At 35.7% G+C, this 21,401-nt stretch overlaps 1 protein-coding gene across 1 annotated transcript in view; it reads left to right on the plus strand.

Moving 5' to 3' along the window:
• Positions 1-21,401, plus strand: part of AK9 (adenylate kinase 9) — a gene marked incomplete at its 3' end in the record, with an annotated part of 74,925 nt that overhangs the window by 41,623 nt on the left and 11,901 nt on the right. Inside the window, 10 exon segments of the mRNA XM_082306335.1 lie at positions 3,003-3,207; positions 4,174-4,295; positions 5,284-5,496; positions 6,089-6,355; positions 10,533-10,651; positions 12,364-12,583; positions 14,803-14,865; positions 15,659-15,865; positions 17,946-18,164; positions 20,946-21,159. Of these exon segments, the coding sequence (XP_082162461.1) occupies positions 3,003-3,207; positions 4,174-4,295; positions 5,284-5,496; positions 6,089-6,355; positions 10,533-10,651; positions 12,364-12,583; positions 14,803-14,865; positions 15,659-15,865; positions 17,946-18,164; positions 20,946-21,159 (1,849 nt within the window).

Consider the following 21,401-nt stretch of genomic DNA (forward strand, 5'->3'; position numbering starts at 1 on the left):
GCAGTGGAAGCAGCTATCTCTTTGTTATTTTGCTCACCCAGTATGACAACACATTCGGTATGGTTTCATCATGTTTACCATGAGTAGTACCTGTGAATTTCTTATTTATATTAATGCATTGTTTCAACCTCTTGTGTTTAGTTTCATGAGACAGTGTTAGGAGACAGGCTTGGACTTCTCTGATCTTAAACAACTGACACTACAAATTTCTGCACAATGTATCTTAAGAGATTAAAGTCTTTTCTTTCCCTTACTGATTAAACAAGTTATTATATGCAGACACAGCTTCATTAAAGCCAAAATTTTTGTGAGAGTTTCTCAGTCCAAGTGTCCACAGAGGGAAGCCATGATATAATTTTTTAAAAATTTTTCATTTATTTATTCATTCATATTTGCATTACTATTATTATCATCACTTATATGCTCCTTGTCCTAGAGTGTATTGACTGGCAGATGGGATTTACAGCCACAGTCCTTTTCCTTCTATAATTATGGATGACTTCTAGCATCCAGAGAAATGAGTTACACTTTTCATCTCATTGTTGGTTCTTCTTAGAATTACTCCACACATTCATACATCTGTATTGCTTCATAGCACCAGTATTTGCGTTCTATAGTTCATAGGTATAACATGCTTTTGTCTGCAAAAGTAAGCATATTCTTAAGATCCCTATAAGTGTATACCTGAGAAAGTGCAGAGGGAACAGCACACAGTCATGCTCCAAGAACATGGTAAACGAAGGGCAACAAAGCTGGTGAAGGGTCTGGAGCACAAGTCTTATGAGGAGCAGCTGAGAGAGCTGGGGTTGTTTAGTCTGGAGAAGAGGAGGCCGAGGGGAGACCTTATTGCTCTCTACAACTACCTGAAAGGAGGTTGTAGCCAGGTGGGGGTCGGTCTCTTCTCCCAAGTAACAAGCGATAGGACAAGAGGAAACGTCCTCAAGTTGTGCCAGGGGAGGTTTACATTGGGTATTAGGAAAAATTTCTTCACCAAAAGCAAGGTGTCAGGCACTGGAACAGGCTGCCCGGGGAAGTGGTTGAGTCTCCATCCCTGGAGGTATTTAAAGAATGGACGGATGTGGTGCTCGAGGACATGGTTTAGTGGTGGACTTGGCAGTGCTAGGTTAACGGTTGGACTCAATGATCTTACGGGTCTTTTCCAACCTTAACGATTCTATGATTCTATAACCTAGGCTGCTGCTACTTGCAGGGGCTTTGCCAATAGCATAAGAGAAGTTGCTCCTGAGAATCCTGTGAATAACACAGTGACTTTCAAGTATGAGGCAACTCCTCTGTTTTTTGGGAGGACCTTCAGCCTTCAACACCTGTGTGTTCTCCCTGCACTCAGTAGGATAAATAGATGCGATATCCATTTCTTCCAGGACAATGTGTTATCACAGTAATTTTAGCATGCTGATCAATTTCACTGGGAAGAGCCAAAATGTCTCAACAGATAACTTATTATAAATGGGAATTTGAAAACAAGTTTTAAGATTGAAGAAGTACAAATACATGTTTCAAGTATTATTTTGTTTGGAGTTTTTAAAGTTATTATCAATGAGGAGAAAAATAACTTTTCTTTGAAATTGGCACCGATTCTTTTACGATACTCAGTATATTTTAATGCATATATAGTGCAAAATTTATGCCATTATCTGCTGTAAACTTTAATTTTTCATTACACATGTATGAACAAATTGTCTCTGAATACATAACAGATAACTTCTTCATTAATTTCTGTACATTTATAACAATGTACAATTGGAAAGATGCATTCATAACTCTAAAGAGGCCTGGTTTAGTGGTTAAATCACATAAATGAGGCTTGAAGGTCAGAAGAAATTAATTCCCTCTTTCAGTTCTGTTGCAGTGTTGGTTGCGAAATGGAAATATTCCAGTTCTCTGAACAAATAGATCTAAATTTCAAGCTGTTTAACACCCACAGTTTCTGTTTCATATAACTGGCAAAAGTGTGTTCAGCATCTCTGCAAAGATTAAACATCAGGTATCCAGGAATCGATACATTCCCATTACAGATCACTTTTAAAAGGTGGATCATAATCTCTGTGCATCTGTCTTGCCTCGTTTGTTAGTTATGCTTGGAGGCATCAGTTGTAATTTGTTTAAGAACTCTCATATTGCATGGTTTAGTGTTTTAGCATGCTGCTTTGCCTTTATCGGTTTAGGATTTCAGTCTTCAATACCATCCCTCATATCCTTAATATTTACACTGAAGTGGACTTCTCTGTTTAGTCACTTCTTTTTCCTTTCTCCCTTAAACCTTCTATATTCTCTGCAATTTTGCCACACTGATCTTTATATGTCTGTGTGCCTTTGTTTGAGTAAATGAAGGTTTAGTTCATTAACATCTGTATATTGAGATCTTGTCACCTAGTAGTATGCACTATATTTCTATTCATGTAAAGAGAACATACTCTGCTTGAAAAAGAACAGATACCTAACATGCAACCTGAACACTCCACAACAGCTTCAGTAACTGAACCCAAACCAGGTCAGAACATGAAATTGCTTCTTCGCAGTGTATGTCAGTTTTCCTTCTCTTTATTTCTTCCTATACTGGCATGTTCCATATGAGGCATGACCATATGGATAGCCTGTCAAAAACTGTTCATCATTAAATCGTAATTTTTAAATTAATATATATTCCTTTTATTTCTTTGCAGAAAGAGTCGTTATATTTATTTGTGTGCTGATTTAAATAACCATATGCAAATTTAGTTAAGTAATTTGACCTTGTTTATTTTCCTGGAGAAGCATCAGTATGTACTATATCAACATAATGAATCTGGCATTTTCAAAGTGTCTTTGTAAACTAGTAGTATAATAATTCATAATTATGGCGGAGGGGAAGGAGGCAGCATTAAAAAAACATGCCACCATATTTGAGGAAAATAAAAATAATTCTAAAGCATAATGATAATTTTTCAATGTAAAACATTTTAGAGGAGCATTACCTTCTATATACTATTTGATTTTCAGAAATCATACTACCTGAGTTTGCAGAGGATGATTTTCCAGATATACCAGAAATGGAAGTAATTAAAAGGAAGATTGACCTTTTCATGCATGACTGGCAAACAGTGGAGTCAGAAATCAAGCAGTCATCTCTGGTTCAGGTTGTTGGTTTAGAGATTGCTCAGCAAACTCCAGAAAGTCTGCTTAATCAAACTGTGCTGGTTATGGAAAGTAAGTAATACTGTTTATGTGATTTACACTTAACCTACCAAGAGGGACTTTGGAGAGCTTGTATGATGAATATATTGGGGGAAGGGGTAGGTTATAGTCAGTTCTGTATTGCTCACATGAAGTGGGAACAGGACATGCTGTGTTCTGTGGGTGAGCTGAAAAGCACACTAGCAGCCTTTAAGACATAGGAAGAGTGGGGAATATAGATATTTGAAAAATACAGATATGGCTATACAAATATGTACATAACACCTCCCTAAACATTCTGACAGCGCAGCTCCCCTGTTACTTGCTCTATCTGTTCATGTCAGGATACTGGTTTGAGAAATGGACAGATAACAAAGGTTCACTAATGTACAATATTTGTTGAAGTCAATGAGACTTGCAAGGTGTGTAATAATCTGATCTACCCACCTGCACAGATTGTGTTTCAAGACTGGATTTTTATAGTATTGATTTTTTTTGGCAAATTACCTTTCTTCACTTGTGTGCTCAAATCTCTAACAGTTCTGAATACTGGACAAATAATATTAATACTAGATTTTTCCTATCATTACTACAATGCAAGTATTTTATTAACCAAAACATCTATTGTGCTAGCTTTACAATCAAATAAAATTTGACTGATGATTTTCCCCAATGAACAATAGGAAAAAAACTGTTGCAAACATTAATGGCACTATCTGCTTGTGTTTGTATAATACTTTTGTACTACAAGTTCCCATCGAAAATACCAATTTACTTCAACCAAAAAACAACCAGTAGAATTTCCATTTTTGGAGGAAGCAATATATTAATTCCTACATCTGGGGAGAACATTTTGTTCTATGAGTAGGAGAAATGCAATATACGATGGGCATGATTTGCTTTCACATATGTGCTTACTTTTATGGACAAAGAGAATATATTCTGGCATAGCCAAATGAAATATATTGAAACAGAAAAAAAAAAAATTAACCTTTTCAGAACCTTTTAAATATCATGGTTGGGAATTATCTGCTGAAGACTTAGATGAGGAAGCAGAAGATCTGGCTGCTGAAGAGGAAGATGAAGAAGAAGTTGAAGAAGAGGAAAATGAAGATGAAGAAGTAAGCATGCTGGCTTTGTCTATTTATGCTTTATTTTAACTCATTTATTTTCAGTTTGAACATAACCCCAGAGAAGTCAGATTTTGCACCTGATTTTGTATGATCTGGTTTCAGCCTTCTTACAGAATAAATATCAGCATATGCTTCAAGAACACTTTCATTATATTCCTATGTTCTGGCTGATAGTAGTTTTACTCTAGCAAGAAGCATAAATAACCCATGATAATAGAGAGAATGAATGTACTGAGTTTTGCCAGATGGCAAAGAGGGGTTTTATTAAAGAAACAAAGGTGAACTTTGATTTCTGTCAACTAACAATGATTCTGTGAGCCATCATGTAAACATCAGAAGATGCAGAGTCCTAATGTGCAATCCTCTGTTTCATCTCAGCTATTGATAATTTTCAAACACCCACTTTAATGAAATTAAAGGTCTAGCTTCACCTTTCTTTTATTTTCATCTTATATTGGAAGATGCCCATCCCCAAATTTAACAGTACAAGATATCCATATACTGTACTGGAGCAGCATTGAATAGATTTTTTAGAAATTAATTTTATTGGATAAGTAATCGGACTTCATAACACCAGTTCTCATTGCCTTTTCTGAAGAGGTCTACTCCTGCACATTTAGAAGCAACAGAAAGTGAGTTTCAAGAACTCAACAGGAAAAGATTTTATCATAGATACTTCTAGCTTAATTTTGGTCTTCAACAGCTAACTATGATATTATGATTTCAAATTTAAAATGGTCATTCTTTTCTCAATAATTGTCTCACCAGACTGGACAGTTTGTTTTCCGACTCTGAATCTAAAAACTGCGTATTTTCATAGGCTTATATTCAGCTTACAAACTATCTTGAGAATACCATTCTCATTCAATGATCAGTTGATGTATTTGACATTACTTAATCTGATCTACTTGATCTACTTAATCTAAGTGAACTACCGAATTCAAATAGGTTTTGAAAATTTTTGTATTATTTTCAGGATGAAGAAAAAACTAAGGAAAAGAAAAGGCACATGGGAGACACAAAACACTTTTGTCCAGTCAGTCTGAAAGAGAACTTTGTCCTTTACCCAGGACTCTATGAACATGCAGCTAAATATCGAGAAAAGATTTATTACTTTTCAACTTCTGAGTACAGAGATAAATTTTTGAAGAACCCTGAGGAGTATGTGGCTCACAATGAACCCATACAAGTGAGAATCTTCAAAATTGTTTAAAGCAGATAATAATAGATTAAAATTACTATTTTCAATTCCCTTTTATAATTGTTTATTATTGCTGATTTTTTCTAGGTAACAATAAATATATCAGGCAAGCCCTTGAAACAAATATAACACATTGCTTCCCTAGTGACTTTTTAGTGTACATTTAAATTAACACATTGAATTAACAATGCAAATAAAGCAGAAAAGAGAGGAAGATTATAAGGGCTTGCAATAATCATAAGATGTGATTAACAAATCACAAATATTGGGGTTTTTTTACTACCTTTAAGTCTTTTTTTGTAAGTGGAAGAAGGGTAAAAGAAGGGAAGATTTACCAGAATTGTCTAATGAGGTTTCATTTTTACCTACTGGCATCAACTACCATAGTGTATTTGTTCAGTATTTCCAGAGAGCAGGTAGTCTGTTTGGAACAGCAGTAGAATGCCTGGAAAAATTAAAATGCAAAATGATGTGACTATTTTTGATGCAATTTTTATAATGATATTTTGGAAGTGAAAAACAGTAGGGGGGGCACTGTAGACTCCAAATTGTTATAAAGTATTCCAATTCTTTCCTATAGGCTCCTCCTTTACGGGTGTGCTTACTTGGGACACATGGAGCAGGTAAAACTACTTGTGCACGACAGATAGCAGACAAATTAGGCATTTTCCATATTCAGTTTGAAGAATATCTACAGGAATTGATCTTACCCAAAACTAAACAGAAAGTTTGGCCCAATTTTGATGAAGAACCTGAAGAAGATGACAATAAAATGCCAATTCTATCACAGGAATTGGACAACTTCTCTCAGACCATGACTAAAACTGAGACTGAAGAAAGCAAACAGGTAATAATCTGATCTTTTTTATGTCTATACACAAAATAACTATTTTTAGACCAGAATAGCAATTTCCTATAAAATTTTAGTTTGATAAAAATCACTTATGTTAAATTATTTACTTGATGATGTGTGGAAACAATTGTTCTTGACAGTGTTTTCTTATGAATGCCAAAAACATTCTTCAAAACATTTCCAAGAATTATGTATAGGTTTTTTCTAAACAGTAGAGATAGACGCTAAATGGGGCTAAGGAAGACAAATGGAGGAAAAAAAAATGAAGGTCAGAATAATAACAGGAAGATATGGTTTCCTTCAAGTATTTATAATATGCAGTTTCAGTCTGGTTCATGCGCTCCAGTTGCACAGGAGTTTAGAAGTGTTCACCAGCAATGAACTCTCTCTTGGGGCAAAAGAATAGAATGCCTCTACCAGCCCTTCAGTGTGATCCTACCTTGTCAAAAAATCAGAAATATTTCAGTCTTCATAACAGGGTAAGCTAGTATTTATTTAATACAGTAGGTTTTGTAATCTGGATTGTAATGTTGTCTTTGCCTATTGGCAGCAGAGTTTCAAACCAGAAAAACCTCTTAGGTAGCATAAAATATGCCTTGTAGTTAAAAAACTGTTTAAAATAGCTGGATATTCACGATACTTGTAAAATAAATCATGAATGATAGTTTTCAGAAAATTAGTTCTTTTTCTTAACCAGATTGAATACTGGTTGAAAACTGTTATAAATATACATTCTAAAAAACCCGTCTCTTACGGGGTATAATTTCCCTGAACAATAAACATCACAAAAATGTTTATCAGGAGAGAGTGGTTTCTTCTATTAGATATATTGGAAAAAACAGACAAAGTTTCAACACATATGAATTCTCCTTTAGACAGCAATGGATATGATAAAAGCCTTTATTGTGTGGAGAAGTCTCGACACACAGGTGCACAGCATATAAATCTTTCAAAAAATGCGTAGTACAAAGACGTTGAAAAGCTACCTCCTAGGCAAAACAAATAAGGGTTTATCCAACTCTTAAAGCTTCAGGAAGAAATAAGTTTCTGCAACACATTGTAAGAGCCATTTTTTTTGTGCTCCTGATACCTGCTATGTTCCTTCAAGTTACTAGTCCTTAAAGACCTTCAAAGACTTCCTACTACAGAATCTAAGGAAGCATGCAGAAGGCAAAGCAGGCTACAGGGGAGGCATGCAGAACCAACATCCAGGCACAATATTAGGAAGATGAGCACTCAGTGGAAGTTGAAACTAGTGAGGGATCTGAAGGGTAGCAAGAAGAATTTCTACAGGAACAACAGCAGCAGAAGGAAGACCTGGAAAATATGAGTCTGCCACTGAGTGGGGCAGGTGACCTTTTGAAAAGGCTGAGATGCTCAATGCCTTCTTTACCTTGGTCTTTACAAGTACAGTCTAGTCGGTGGCCTTCTAGGTCTCTGTGCCTAATAGGAAAGCACGGGTAAAGAGTGGTACTACTCACAGCAGAATGGGATCAAATTTGGGATCATTTATGTAATCTGGAGGTATACAAGTCAATGGGGTGCATTCACAGGTACTGAGGAAACTGCTAAAGGTGCATTCAAGGCCACTCTCTATTGTCTTGAAAAGCGGGCGAAGTCCCTGATAACTGGAACGTAGTGTTCCTGATGAAATAATACAAAAGCAGGTAATATTGGAACCAAATGCTTTAACACAGATGGAGTACAGATCAAAATCATGGATGTCAGAACACAAATTCAGGTTTTCATCAGTTAAATCTAAGAGGAGGTTCTTTTGGCAAGTCAGTTTACAACTTGGTCATCGCAGCCAAAAATACGGCAAGTGTTCCTGGCACTGATGGTTATGGCTGGCTTTCTCAGCTTTATTTTTTTGGCATCAATACATGTCTTACACTAAGGCACTTCTGTTCGTATTTTTTCCTCATCATCTTTTTATCTGCTGGTAAACAATCTTCTTCTACATTAGTATTTTTTTCTTACACTTGTAAAGCACTTTATCTGATGGCATGACCAAAGCACAGCTGATGCAATTGCAGTTCAGTTTAGAAACCCATTCATTGGTCCATGCACAAAACTCTAGAGGAAAATTTCCAAGGCTGTGGACTCCCTAAGCATTTCTCTGAGTATGACTACAACCAGACTGTTTGACTATCCTGTTTTTCACCGACCCCCTACCTCTCTGAAATAATTCCATTTAATTTCATTTGTATCATTGTCTTTCACTTTGGCACAAGACACTAGAAGTGTATCTGTCAAAGCTTAAGGTAAAGGTCAGATATAATATTCAAAGCAAAAATACTAAAGGCAAACAAAACATGCCATGCAGTCTGGGAAGTTTAGCAAAAAGTTATCATCCTGGTTGTTTTAGTAGGTGTCACCCAAAGCCTTCACAGCATTGCAGGTCTGGGAAGCAACCTTGCCCTTCGAATCACTGCTATGCGGGATATTCTCTTTTCTGTACCCAGAATACACATCTCGTGTTTCTTTTCTTTTATCAGATACAAATGCCATTTCAACAGTTCATCTGCAGTGGTGATGTCAGTGATACATTTTTATATGGGTTTTACTGTTTTCTCCCGCTTCACACATTTCTTTCAAGATGCCTCTGTGTTACAGATCAGGCTACCACTTTTGCCTTCCTAGGTATCCGTTATGTCATACTACCATCTTTTAATATATACGCTATGTCTGGCACTAGAGAAAATATTACTCATACACACACTACATTAGACCTGTGGCTTCCAGCATATCCTCGAGTTCTTTTGGCTACATTATCAAAACAGATGTCAAGCATAGGAATTCTTATTCAGGCATGTCCTTGCAGTAAGCAGCTCCCCACCATCATTTTGAGGGTTCCTGAATCACTTTGGATCCTTTTGAATAACCCGAAAGGGTTATTCCTTTATTTTATGACAGGTTATGCTAACAAATTCTTGAGCCATTTGGATTAATATGACTACTACATGAGGAAAGGACAGCAGAACTTTGTAATGAATTCGCAACAGAATCTCAGGGGACAACTTAAATGGATTTGCTGAGAGGGACAGGAGGATACCTAGCTGCATATTAAGTTTTCTCTCCAAGTGACTTTGGATGCAACTTAGGTGCATGTTTGACAGCAACTGACATTTAAAAAACACACTCTTTCGGGAATGTATATCTAGTCATCTTAAATATAGATGACTTTTTACAAACGAGACCTTTATAAGGTATGGTAGAAAATGTACTGAACTCTTTAAAGGATACCAGATACATTTCTCTTATGAACTTCGCCGTTCTGTTTTCAGGAAAAAAAAATATCAACTAACTAGAAAATAATACTTTCTTCTGTGAATATTACCATGAAAAATTAACACAGCAGGCCAGGAACAGCGATATTTTCTGACTTCTAGTGTTGTCTTTTATCCAGTATACTTGTAAAAACATGTCTTTTCATATTGTGACTGATGTAAACTAACCCATAATCTCCAATCTATACCCTCTTTTCATTCTTTTTTACTGCGGTTTGTGTCAGGAAGACATTTTATGAGAAGTGCATCCTCAGCCATATCAGTCTCACAGTGTTACATATTCTGAAAAAACAGTTTTTCACAAGAACTTAACAGCTAGATTTGGTATTTGAATGCTCTGCATTTGACTAGGCATTAATACTACTACTGCTCTGCAGAACAATGCTATCTTTCTGATTTCTGGTCATGCGCCTATACCCAGTAACCTTACATATCTTTCTTTGACATCTTTCTTTGGATTGCATCAAAAGATAGAAGTTGCTTTTAAAAAGTAAAAAACCATTCTGATGTAGAGCAGATAGTCTTCCAGCATGACAACATGTATAAATAAGTGGAAAACTTGTAGGCAATTAGGAGAAACTGTGATCATTTCAGTTTCTATTTCTCTGAATTGAGCATATGTATAATTAAATACTTAACAATTGTGCTTGATTTTAGGTCTAGGGAATTACTCAACCCCAAGCATGTGGAAAATATCCCAAAATGTATAATGTAGTACAGTGAAATGTGGTAAATGCGTTTACTTTGTTTCTGCTGGTTTAAATCAAATGAAGACAGTACCTTACTTAGTCAAAAATAAATAAATGTGTCTGGTAGATTTTTCTTTCTTTCTGGTTGGTTTTGGTTTTTTTTCATTTTTTGTGGATTTTCTTTATATAAAGGAAGTGGAGTTAACTGATGAAGAAGAAGCAATCAAAGCAAATCTAATGCATAATGAGGCACTGCCTCCAGAAGTCCTTGATAACATTGTTCTTGACTGGTGGAGGAAAGAGCCATTCCGGTAACTGCAATCAGATTCTCTTTCTTAATTAAACTTAGGAAGTATATCATTCATTGTATCCACAATTACAAATAACTATTGCAGAGATTATTTCAGTCCTCTTGTACTACTTCTGAATCATGGCCTACCTCTCAGTCTTGGTTTTGTTGCTCTATTTTGATTGACACTCTGACAGTAATATATTGTCTCATGTGCTTTACACAGGACTGGACAAAAGTACTTAGTGCACTTCAATTGGATTGAATCTCCTGAATAGCCGGGTAGTTTTCAGGGGTTTACAGGATAGATATGTAAATAACTCCTTTATGTTTTCATGTAATTAATAAACATGAAGAGCTGGAATCCAGCTGTAACTATTGGTTTCCATATATTGTAAATATGGTGTGGAAACCAAGGACAAAGTATCAATGGTCTCCAAAGTAACACAGAATCAGGTTGTCTTGTGCATTCATCACAATCTGTACTCCAGTGATGTATGCACAACAGACTTCCTTTCATATCAGAAAGTATATTCATAACACTGTGATAAATGTGGATTATTGTTGCATAAATAAATAAGATCATTGACTCGTAGAAAGCAGACTGGCTTTTTAGGGTGTAATTTCAGCAGAAAAAATCCCTTTTTCCATGTCCAATCTCTTCTATCCATTTACATCCAGATCATAGCTGCTGGCAGCTTGACCATTAGGTTTCAATTCCTAACAGTATGAGAAATGCCTTAAAAAGAATAAACAAGATCCTCAAATAAACTTTTGTCCTTAATGGTGTAAAAGTAGGAAGATCAGTTTTAGGAAAAAAAAATGCACCAAGACAAAAAATTACCTCTTAATGGTGTAAAAGTAGGAAGATCAGTTTTAGGAAAAAAAAATGCACCAAGACAAAAAATTACCCAGCATTACACATAATGTTGTGATATTATATTATATAAATTCCCTTTCATCAGGGACTGTATAGCAGAAGAGAACCTTCATCACAATAGATATCATGATCAATATCCTCCCCCCAACTTTTTCCCACAGCATCCAGGACCACCTGTTCTTCCATCCACTCGCACTCCTCGTAGCTGCTTTGGTTTTCTGCAGTTTTACAATGTATCCTATTAAGTTCTAAAGTAATAAACAGAAATATTAACTTCTTGTTAACACAACATTCAGCTTTACAGAACTACTCATTTGAGATTGTAAGAGCTCCAACAAGCCATAGAGCTTTCCAGTCATATCTGACGCATTTTTAGTAGCTGCAAGGGAGATGTAGGTCATGCTGAGTGGCAAAATTCTCATCCTATACTTGAGAAGAAATTGTCAGGCATTTCTGAAAAATAAATTTTCAGGCGGCAAGCTTTCTGTGGCAGATGTTACCAAACTAATGTTTGGGGCACCTACTATTTTTTTGAGAGCAGTGTCTAAGAAGTACTTTAGAGTCACACAAGCAATACTCAGAACTCAATTTATTTTGGCTTTTTAAAGTTTAAAAGCACATTAAAACCTCAGAAGAAATACATTTGTTAGTACACTAATTAAAATACATAGTGAAGTATCAGTTTTACATTGTCAAAATATAATACCTGAAAGTATTTTTTTACGTTTACTCTTAACGCATACATTTAATAAGGGAGGTTGTGGTTTGTTTTTTTTTTTTAAATTAATTGCATTTTCACTGTGTTGCACTTTAAACTACATTGTGTAATGATAAATATCTTATTTTCCAATTAGGTCCACGGGATTTATACTGGATGGTTTCCCTCGTACTTTAGATGAAGCCCAGTATTTGTCAGAACGAGGACTCTGTCCTGATGTTGCAGTTTTTATTCAAGTAGAAGAAAGTGACATTCTTGACCGTCTTTTTCCTCCACGTCTGAAAAAATGGAAAGAAAGACAGTATAAAAAAATGGAAAATAAAAAGAAACTGAAAGACCTGAAAGCAAAAATAAGGGTAAGTTTTCAGCCCTGTCTCCTTTTTTGTAATTTCAGCAGCACAGGTCTGAACACAGATTCTAAAACTCTCAAAGCAGTGAAGAGCACACAGAGAAATGGATATGGGAGCCAGGAGACACAGCCCCACACACTCACAGCATTCCTAGATTTACCATAGGAACCAAAAAGAATTTAGGGCTCCTTTCCTCCTCTGTGAAATTAATTCATGTAGGAGTTTAGATATCTCACAGCCCAAGAAAAGTAGCTGTGCTGCCAGACAACTGGCAGTCTGACAGAATGCCAGACATCGGGAAAGTCCTGGACAAACGGCAAGTAGATGGAGAGAGTGAATATGGCCATAACAAATCAAATACACAGCTCGCACCGTACTGTTGTTGCATCCCGGATTCCCTGAGCATGTGTTCCTGAGTTGATCTGCATCTCCCATAGGCTGATTTCACAGGTACTGTATGGTGTACGTGTCTGTGTTTCCAACTATGATACTCTGCACAGAAATGTAATAGCACTAAGCCACGTTCTCAGTGCTGTTGTAGGTGCACAGCCTCCCATTTGAACAAAGCTGTGCCTACTGCTGAACAGGCTACAGGTTACTTGAAGTAACCTGAAACCTCTATGCAGACATTTACAATCAGCACATGCAATATATTCAAGGTTCCTAATTTTCTATAAAAGTGAAATAAAGTACTGCACACGTACTATCAGGAAAGGTCCGAGCCTAAGTTAGTACAGAGCAGCTGACACACAGGAAGTTAGTGCAATGGAATTTGGGACAAGGCTCATAAGACCGGTAGTTTTTTTGAACTGATTGTACCAGAGGTTGTCTCTGAGAATGCATATAATCTAGGAGAGTTAAAATATTTTCTCGATTTAGTCTTTCCTGATGCAAGCTGGAAATCTTGCTGGAAAAGGTGCATTCTAGTGACCAGCCTACAGTGCTGTACTAAGCTCACCCTGTAAGCAGTTACTCTGATAATTCAAGTGGCAAATACCTGTGCGACAGATCCTATGGTCCAAGCTTCTAATCAACAGTGTAGGCATCAATATGGCTCCTGATGACAAAGGAAAATAACAGGATCCTATTTAAAACACATACACAAAACAGCATTACAAATTGATAAAGGCATTACGAAGTAGGGAAAGATCAGAATCAGGATTTCCTGAGTAACAATAGTCTGATATTTTTGCTCATATGTATTGCAATATAGTTTGTAGTTACACATTGAGTATTTTTCCATAGCATCCAGTTGGTGGGTAAGTCGAATGGTGCTGTGAGAATGCGGCATCGCTGAGTGTACTGTTAACCCTTCTTTTGTTGTTAAAGCTGGAGGACATACAGAGAGTCTGGGAAAAGCAGACAGACCAGTTGAATGCTACCCTGGAGTTTCCTTCTCCACTGAAAGAAGCTAGCAATAGGACACTGAAAGCAACGAGTACACCTGCAGCGCAGTGTCATTCAGAAACACTGGAGTTTAGTCACAAGAATAAAAAAAAATTAGCCTGTGCAGTGTTTCTTGCTGCTCTGCTTAGAATGCTCTGGTATCCAGGCCACTTCGCTTGCAGTTAACATGGATTTCTAAAATTGCACTATTGCCTGCGTGTCGACATACTCGGCTTCTCTGATCTCAGTTCAGGTGACAGCATTACAGTGTGCAAGAACAGCAATTACAGGTTGAATCCCCATCAGCCCCACTGGTCTGAAGTAGAATGCTTCTGCATATTACTTCCGAGTTAGGATTAGCCATCGGGTATTTGGCATGTATCTACTGAGTATGTATGGGGGACTGTATCTTAAATGCTTATAACTTGGTCAAAATTGGACAAACAGGCATAGGGAACAGCACACATTTAATACTATACTCAGTCACCCCTTTGCCAAATGGCAGAAACCACCTATAAGTTTAGCAACTCTGTAGTTTACCAATAAAAATATTATAATATTTTCAGCGTGATCAGAATCAGTGTCTTTTTTCCCCCCTAATCTCAATCTCAGAAGTTGCTACATTAGTTTCACTAAAATTTACTTACATTCACCTAGTAGAGAGGTCTGTCTGGTCTGCAAAATTTCAAGCTGCACAGATAGTATTTTTTAACATTAGAAGCAACTGGAAACAGAGTTTTAAGGTGGAAAGAACAACATTAATTCTAGGTCACATTACCAATTCTCAGAGAGCTTTTATTAGCAAATATCATTGTCTTACATCTTTTTTTCACTAACAGGATGAGAGGATTGCTAGAAGAAGGGAAGAACTTTTAGCAGAAAAAAAACAAAAGAAACAGGAGGTAAGAAAACAAGCTAATAAGAAAGATTTTAAATAGAAGTGTTTGCATTCGTATCTCAGAAATTTCTAGAGCTTTTAGTCACAGAGTTTTCAGGGCAATGTAGAACAGTAAAAATGTGATAGACTGTCAGAAACTTCTACTTTAAAAAAGAATTTGACGTGATGTTTAAATTGTTTTAGAAACTATTGACTCATGAACACAAAAAAACAATTTTAAAGTAATTCTTAATATGTGCTCCAATTCAGCAAAATATTTACAAATGTGTTTAGTGTATCTAATTTGTAAGCATAAGAGTAGTCCCATTAATTGCAATTAGGCATGTGTTTTAAGTACCCTGTCAAATCCATGGTTAATCCAGAATAGGATTGTACCACAATTTCTGCCCAAATTCAATTACAAAGTATATTTATAAATGCATTCATGTACTCATGTGCATTAATACACTTTCAGCTAACGTGCTTGTTTATAACAAAGTCCTGCCAAGCTACAATACCATGTAGGAAAAAAATACTCCTCTTATCAAAACCGCAGTGTAGCACTTCACTTTTTTAAGCACTCTTGGAACTGGTACAATGCTTCACTGTATGCACTATGCAATATCTCTGTATTTTCTTCTGAAGTATGATTCTAGAATTTACCAGATTTGTGCTTACGATAAAGGATGCCCCAAAATGAGGTTTTGTTGAATTAATTGTCTTCTCTCTTCTAATTAAAAAAGAGACAAGAATACCACATGTTCCTTCAAAACATCTGTATCATAGACATGAAATAACAAAATATTTTACCTTTATAGGCTTTAGCAAATAAGGAGCATTATGAAGCCACTGAGGAGGAAGACGAGAATGAAAATGAAGATGTTGAAGCTATACTTGAAGAAGAGTTTTTAGAAGAAGAAGAGGAAGAGGCTGAAGAAGAACAGGAGATTGATGCTATTGACCGCATACAAAATGAAATTGCAGAAAAGTTTGATTCAGAAATAGACAGTTTACAAGGTGTACAGGTACCTATTCCACTGGTTATTTTTTTTAAATTATATGATTGCATGATGCAAGAAAAGTTTTCAGGTTTATTTGTCAAATTTAAAATTTTTAGTGTGTAAACAATCATGCTGCTGTACTCATGATGTAAATACGTGAGCAAGATGAAGGCTGTAGTAAGAAGGTATATACTTTAAAAAGTATATAATTTATAAGACTAATATTGTGGCGAAAAAAACAAAGGAAACTTTTGGGTAGACCTACCCAGTCTTGGGGTCCTTATTTCCTATTTGATAGGTCAGTTGATGCAGGCAACCAAACTAGAGGCAAAATTCTTATTAGACAACTCTAATTTTTTATACAGTTCTTAGTAACGCAATTTTCTTGAAATCAGTGCAATTACCTATGGTGAGGTAACCTCACCTAACTTTAGATATCGGCAACGGTAATGCCCACGTCTAAGCCAGTAAGTAGATTGGTGCTGTTTGTTTACTATATACTAAGTATCTTACTTCAGGAGGAAACTAATCATGATTTAGAAGAAACTCTGTCCACTGACCAGAGAGAAAGTTTACAGCAGTAGATAGCCAAGAAATAGATGTAAGATTTGCAAAATTAATCCAACCTTTACCAACATCATAAGTGTGACTGATTCAAGGTTCACTATTTTAATAGTTAATGGGTTAAATGTCAGATGAATCAAGAATAAACTCCTAACATTCTTTGCACTACAAGGAGGCATAAGCTGTGTGGAAAAGATTAATGTTTTGTGCTCAGAGATTCGCCTTTCCATTAATTTTGGAAGAAGGTGAATTGAAAGTATATTCAACTTTCAAAAGTGACCATAAAATGTCGTAATTTCATTGAACTGTTCAATGCATATAATCATGTACCCCAATGATAATCACAAAATTAATTTTAGGGGTTCCGAATGAAGCTTGAGGTTAATTTCACTTTTCTGAGTATAAACTGAATTTGCAAAATAGAATTGGAAACAATTTAGGATAAGGCCCATGAGAGACAATAAACAAGAAATCCCAGTAACAGACTTTGCTCTTTATGTGAACAATACAATGTTTCAAATTAAAGCTAGTGGAATACTATAGTTCTTGGAGCATTTTCCTCTCTGTCATCTGGGAGCATATAATTTGTTGCATTAGTAAACTGATGAAAAATTTGATCAAAAAAGGAACAGGCAATTAAAAGAGTCAGCAACTTTTGTTTCTCTCAAGAAGTACATAAATCTCAGCGACAAGAGAAGTGACTAGTGTTTTAGAATTCATTATTATATTGAGTTCTGTTTATGACAGTAAGTGGAAAGATCCAAGACTGTGGATCTATACAGATATTGTATATAAGTTGAGGAATTACACAGAAGTAGTATCGTATAATAGAATTACATATCAGGACTAGATACTACTAATATCCCCTAGTTATAGCTTACTCAATATTTTTCCCATTATTTTTTTAATTCCAAGAACATTTATGCCTTTATAAGTAACTTTAAATAACTTACAATTTCTGATTCATTATTCAAGACTCTACTGTTCTCTGATTCTTTAATTTTTGGTCTTCTTTGACATTCTGGAATCTTTGTCTTCCATGGAAAACTAAATGATGACATTAAAACATGTAAAAGTATTAGATTGCTAGAAAAAACTTGGTAGAAAATGGACTGATTTTATATTTTAGTTGAATAAGCTGGGGAATAATAAGTCATCAGAGAGCAGCAATATTTTTAGAGAGTAACTAAATAAGCCATCCTAAATTGTCTGGAGTAGGGAAAGAATGATATTTGATTATTTTTTTAATAAAAGATACTTTTCAAGCTTTAGCTTTACCATAGTAGACTCCTTAAAGTTAATTGTCAGGTTGTCCTCCTTTTTGTTTTTTTTTTAATGGTGTGATACTTAATATAGGCTGGCTGATTTAAACTTCAATTGGCAGGAAGACCAATTCTTAAATCAAATTTTGCTGATTTATGGTGACTGAGAACATGCTCAAGAAATCCTTGATAGTTCACAGAAAATCTTACTGTCAGTCATTATTAAAAATCTGATCGTGTTTATGATTCTAATATTTCACTATGTTTTCATTTATCAGGAAGAACTTGAAAAATTGTTAATACCACAAATCAAGATCAATGGAGGACGGAAGCCTCACATCGTACGCTACCAAATATATAGCAAGCTGAATTCTCTAATGGAAAATCGTGGAAGCATTTTTGAGAAATGTTACCCAATAAGTTTGCCACTTGCACATAAGATGCTAGTTTTTTCATACAAATTTCCAAGTTCTTTTGGTCAGTGGGATCCAATCAAGGTAATGTTCTTAAATAGCTGAAGAATATTTTCAAGAAGTAATACTTTTTTAGAATATATTTCACATGAAAAAATATTATCAGACAGTAGCAACTAATACCAGAAATATTTAATGAAAACTACATTACTGAATCAAAACTACACCACTGAATATATACAAAATACAGCAAGCATTGATAATAAAAGGTGTTAGTCTTTTCAGTGTTGCAGCTAAATTAAGGCTGAGAGGCATTTAGTAAAATCTGGTACATTAGCATTGGCAACATGATGAAAGGTGGCACAGAATCAGAAAGAAATGCCTAATTCTTAATGATACACAAAACACAGGACAACAGATAAGGTCTTAAAGCCTTCCAGAAGCAGTGAAAACAAACTGAAAGGATTTGGAGTTTGAATTTGTAAGAAGCCACACAGGTGGCCACCAACCCTAGCAGCAGCAAAAAAGCAAACCAATAAATGTTCAATGTATGTAATTCATCAGCAATAGTTCTTTGTTGTCAAAATTTACAAATTTTGAAGAGCAACAAATCTAATTCCATAGTATTTGACTAGACAGCTGGAAAGTCGAGGTCAGAAAGTACTCATGTCTGTCCCCAAAAGTGGGCTGGTACAGTTTTATAGGTAGCAAGTGAAATGTTAGTGGGTAAATTTTTGGTTTTAATGCTAAAAATAAAAGCAGGTTGGATTGTGAGTAAATCAGAAATAAAAAGGAGGATTGATTAAAAAAAAAAAAACGTGAACAAGATATAGAAAACAGGAAGTTCCTGAAGGAAGCATACTTTGGCCTTCATTTCACTCTGCTACTTAATCAAGTAACTTTTATTCCATTTTGCATAGTCATCATGTTGAGTCTTTACCTGTTCCAGATCACGTTTATCTTTCTTTAACCTTGGCAATCAGAATTGTATACAGATCAGCTCTTATTACAGCTTTATATAATCAAAATACTTAAAATGTTTTACAATTAGAATTGCCTTTTCCATGGCTGCATCAAATTGGCATCTAATAATCTAGGGACATATTAATAGAGGTAGATATTTCTTCTCTTCTGTCATTTCCAATTACAGAACCCCAGCTTGTATGTTTAATTCTTATTAGTCCCTACACACTAGACCTTGCACTTTGTTCTATTAGATTTCACTACATCTTTGTCATTCCATTTCTCCGTTCTTTCATTTATGCTGTATAGTGCTTTTTTACCAATGAAAAAGTACAATTCAGTTAGAAGAAAGAAGTTACAGAAAGCTATCAGATAAAATCAGAGTGGTGTGCTGACAGTGGAAATGTACGTGCTGACAATAATGAAAGGGAAATAGGATGATTTTGAGGGTATTTTAGGATATAATAGAAACGATGACATTGATTACGGACCGGAGGTTTTTTGTAGAAAGGCAGATAGACTGTATGCCAATTACTTTTAGATTAAACTTGAGGGGGGAGGGAAGTAGTTATGCAACCGATTAGATAAGCAGAGAATAAAAATGATGAGCTGAGGGAGGAATGGGAGCAGATATACAGTAGAACAGACTCCTGACATCTTACAAATTGAGGGCAAGCACCCTGAAATGACTTGATGCAGGAATAGGAACCTAAGAATCAGAGAAGGGTCTGGCAAGGTAATGCCACACAGTAGAACAGTCCCATCTCCTACTGTAACAACCAGATCAACTTATCTGTATGTTTACTAACTCCTTCAAAGAATACGAATAGATTTGTGAGGCACGATTTCCCTCTACAAGAAGCTGAGTTGGCTCTTCCCCATTATTTCATATGTATGCCTGTAACTACTCGTTTTTTTCCTTAATATATTTCAATTTGCTCAATACAGGGTCAGATTTACTGGACTATGTTTGCCAGGATCCATCCTCAAGGCCTTTTCAAAAAATGATCACTTTCTCCACTTTCCTTTTTTGTGGAAGGAAGGCCAACGTAAGCAATAGGTTACACATTAGTCAGTAACAATTTCACTTCTGACTCCCTTCAGAACTGTAAGGTGAATGCCATCTGGTCCGGGCAATTTTTTCTACAGATGTCAACAGTTTGTTCTAAAGTATCTTTTATTGACACTTTAAGGCAGTTCCTCCAAGAAGGGCTGCAACAGGGACATGAATAAGTTCTTCCATAGTGAACAGTGGTGCAAAGAATTCATTTAGCATTTCTCCAATGGCCATTTCTGCCGTTAGTGCTCCTCTTACGTCTCAATCACCCATCAACACTACACACTTTCTATTGGGCTGCCTGATGTGTTTGGAAAGATGTCATCAGCAGTGTATGTATTTTACCAAAAGCTTTTTTGGTTTGCCTTGTTGTGGTTTTACACTTCACGGTAATGTAGTGTTTTCTGTTTTCTTCATCTGTACATGACTTCTGCTAAATACAGTATTCTCAGTGTATCTTCTACTGTCAGGCAGATAAGTGGTTTTAATTCACAGAGGAATAAAATTATTTTCTTTATTCTTTGAAAATTAAAAAAGTATTATACCTCTCTGACTACGCTCTCTTGATGGACAGAAAGTGTTACGGTACCACCTACTGGAAATAGTGAATATTCTTTGTCTTCAAGGTTTACTTCATCTTTTTGTACAAGAATTGCATACATATGGAAGTTCCTCAGACTCGGAAAAAATATTATGTCCATATGTATGAATTTTAGAATGCCTTGATGCTTTGTTTCATACAGTTGGTGCTTCTCTACCTGCCTATAACGCCACTTCTGTAGGACGGAGGGAGAGGAGGCTTTGTCAAACCTAATCAACTGCTTCCCATTTTGTATATGCTACAGCTAAGTGAAGGAGATGTAATCAAGCCACAACAAAGCCATGAAAACACAGTTTTTCCTGTAATCCATCGACAATATATTTATTTCTTTTCAAGTAAAGAAAATAAAGAAACATTTATGAAAAATCCCATAAAATATATTCGTCAGCCAAAACCTAAACCAGCTGTTCCAGTTAAGATTGCAATTGTGGGACCTCCAAAATCTGGAAAGACTACAGGTAGGAGCCAGTATTGGCTATAAAGTAAAGCCTTATTTAATGACTGAAGCTGTATCTGTCATTACCGTTATTAAAAAATCATAAACCAGTAGTATTGTTGGTCTTCCTGCTTTTCTTGCTGGGCATAGAACCTTTTGGTTACATTCTCTAGTGTCTCATTTGACAGTCAGATACTTATACACTGTCTATCTGAATTTTATCCCAGCTTCTTAAGAAGTTAGTGACCTGGACTGGCACTTAGA

The sequence above is a fragment of the Platalea leucorodia genome, assembly GCF_965183815.1.
Source record: "Platalea leucorodia genome assembly, chromosome: 3".
NCBI lineage: Eukaryota > Metazoa > Chordata > Aves > Pelecaniformes > Threskiornithidae > Platalea > Platalea leucorodia.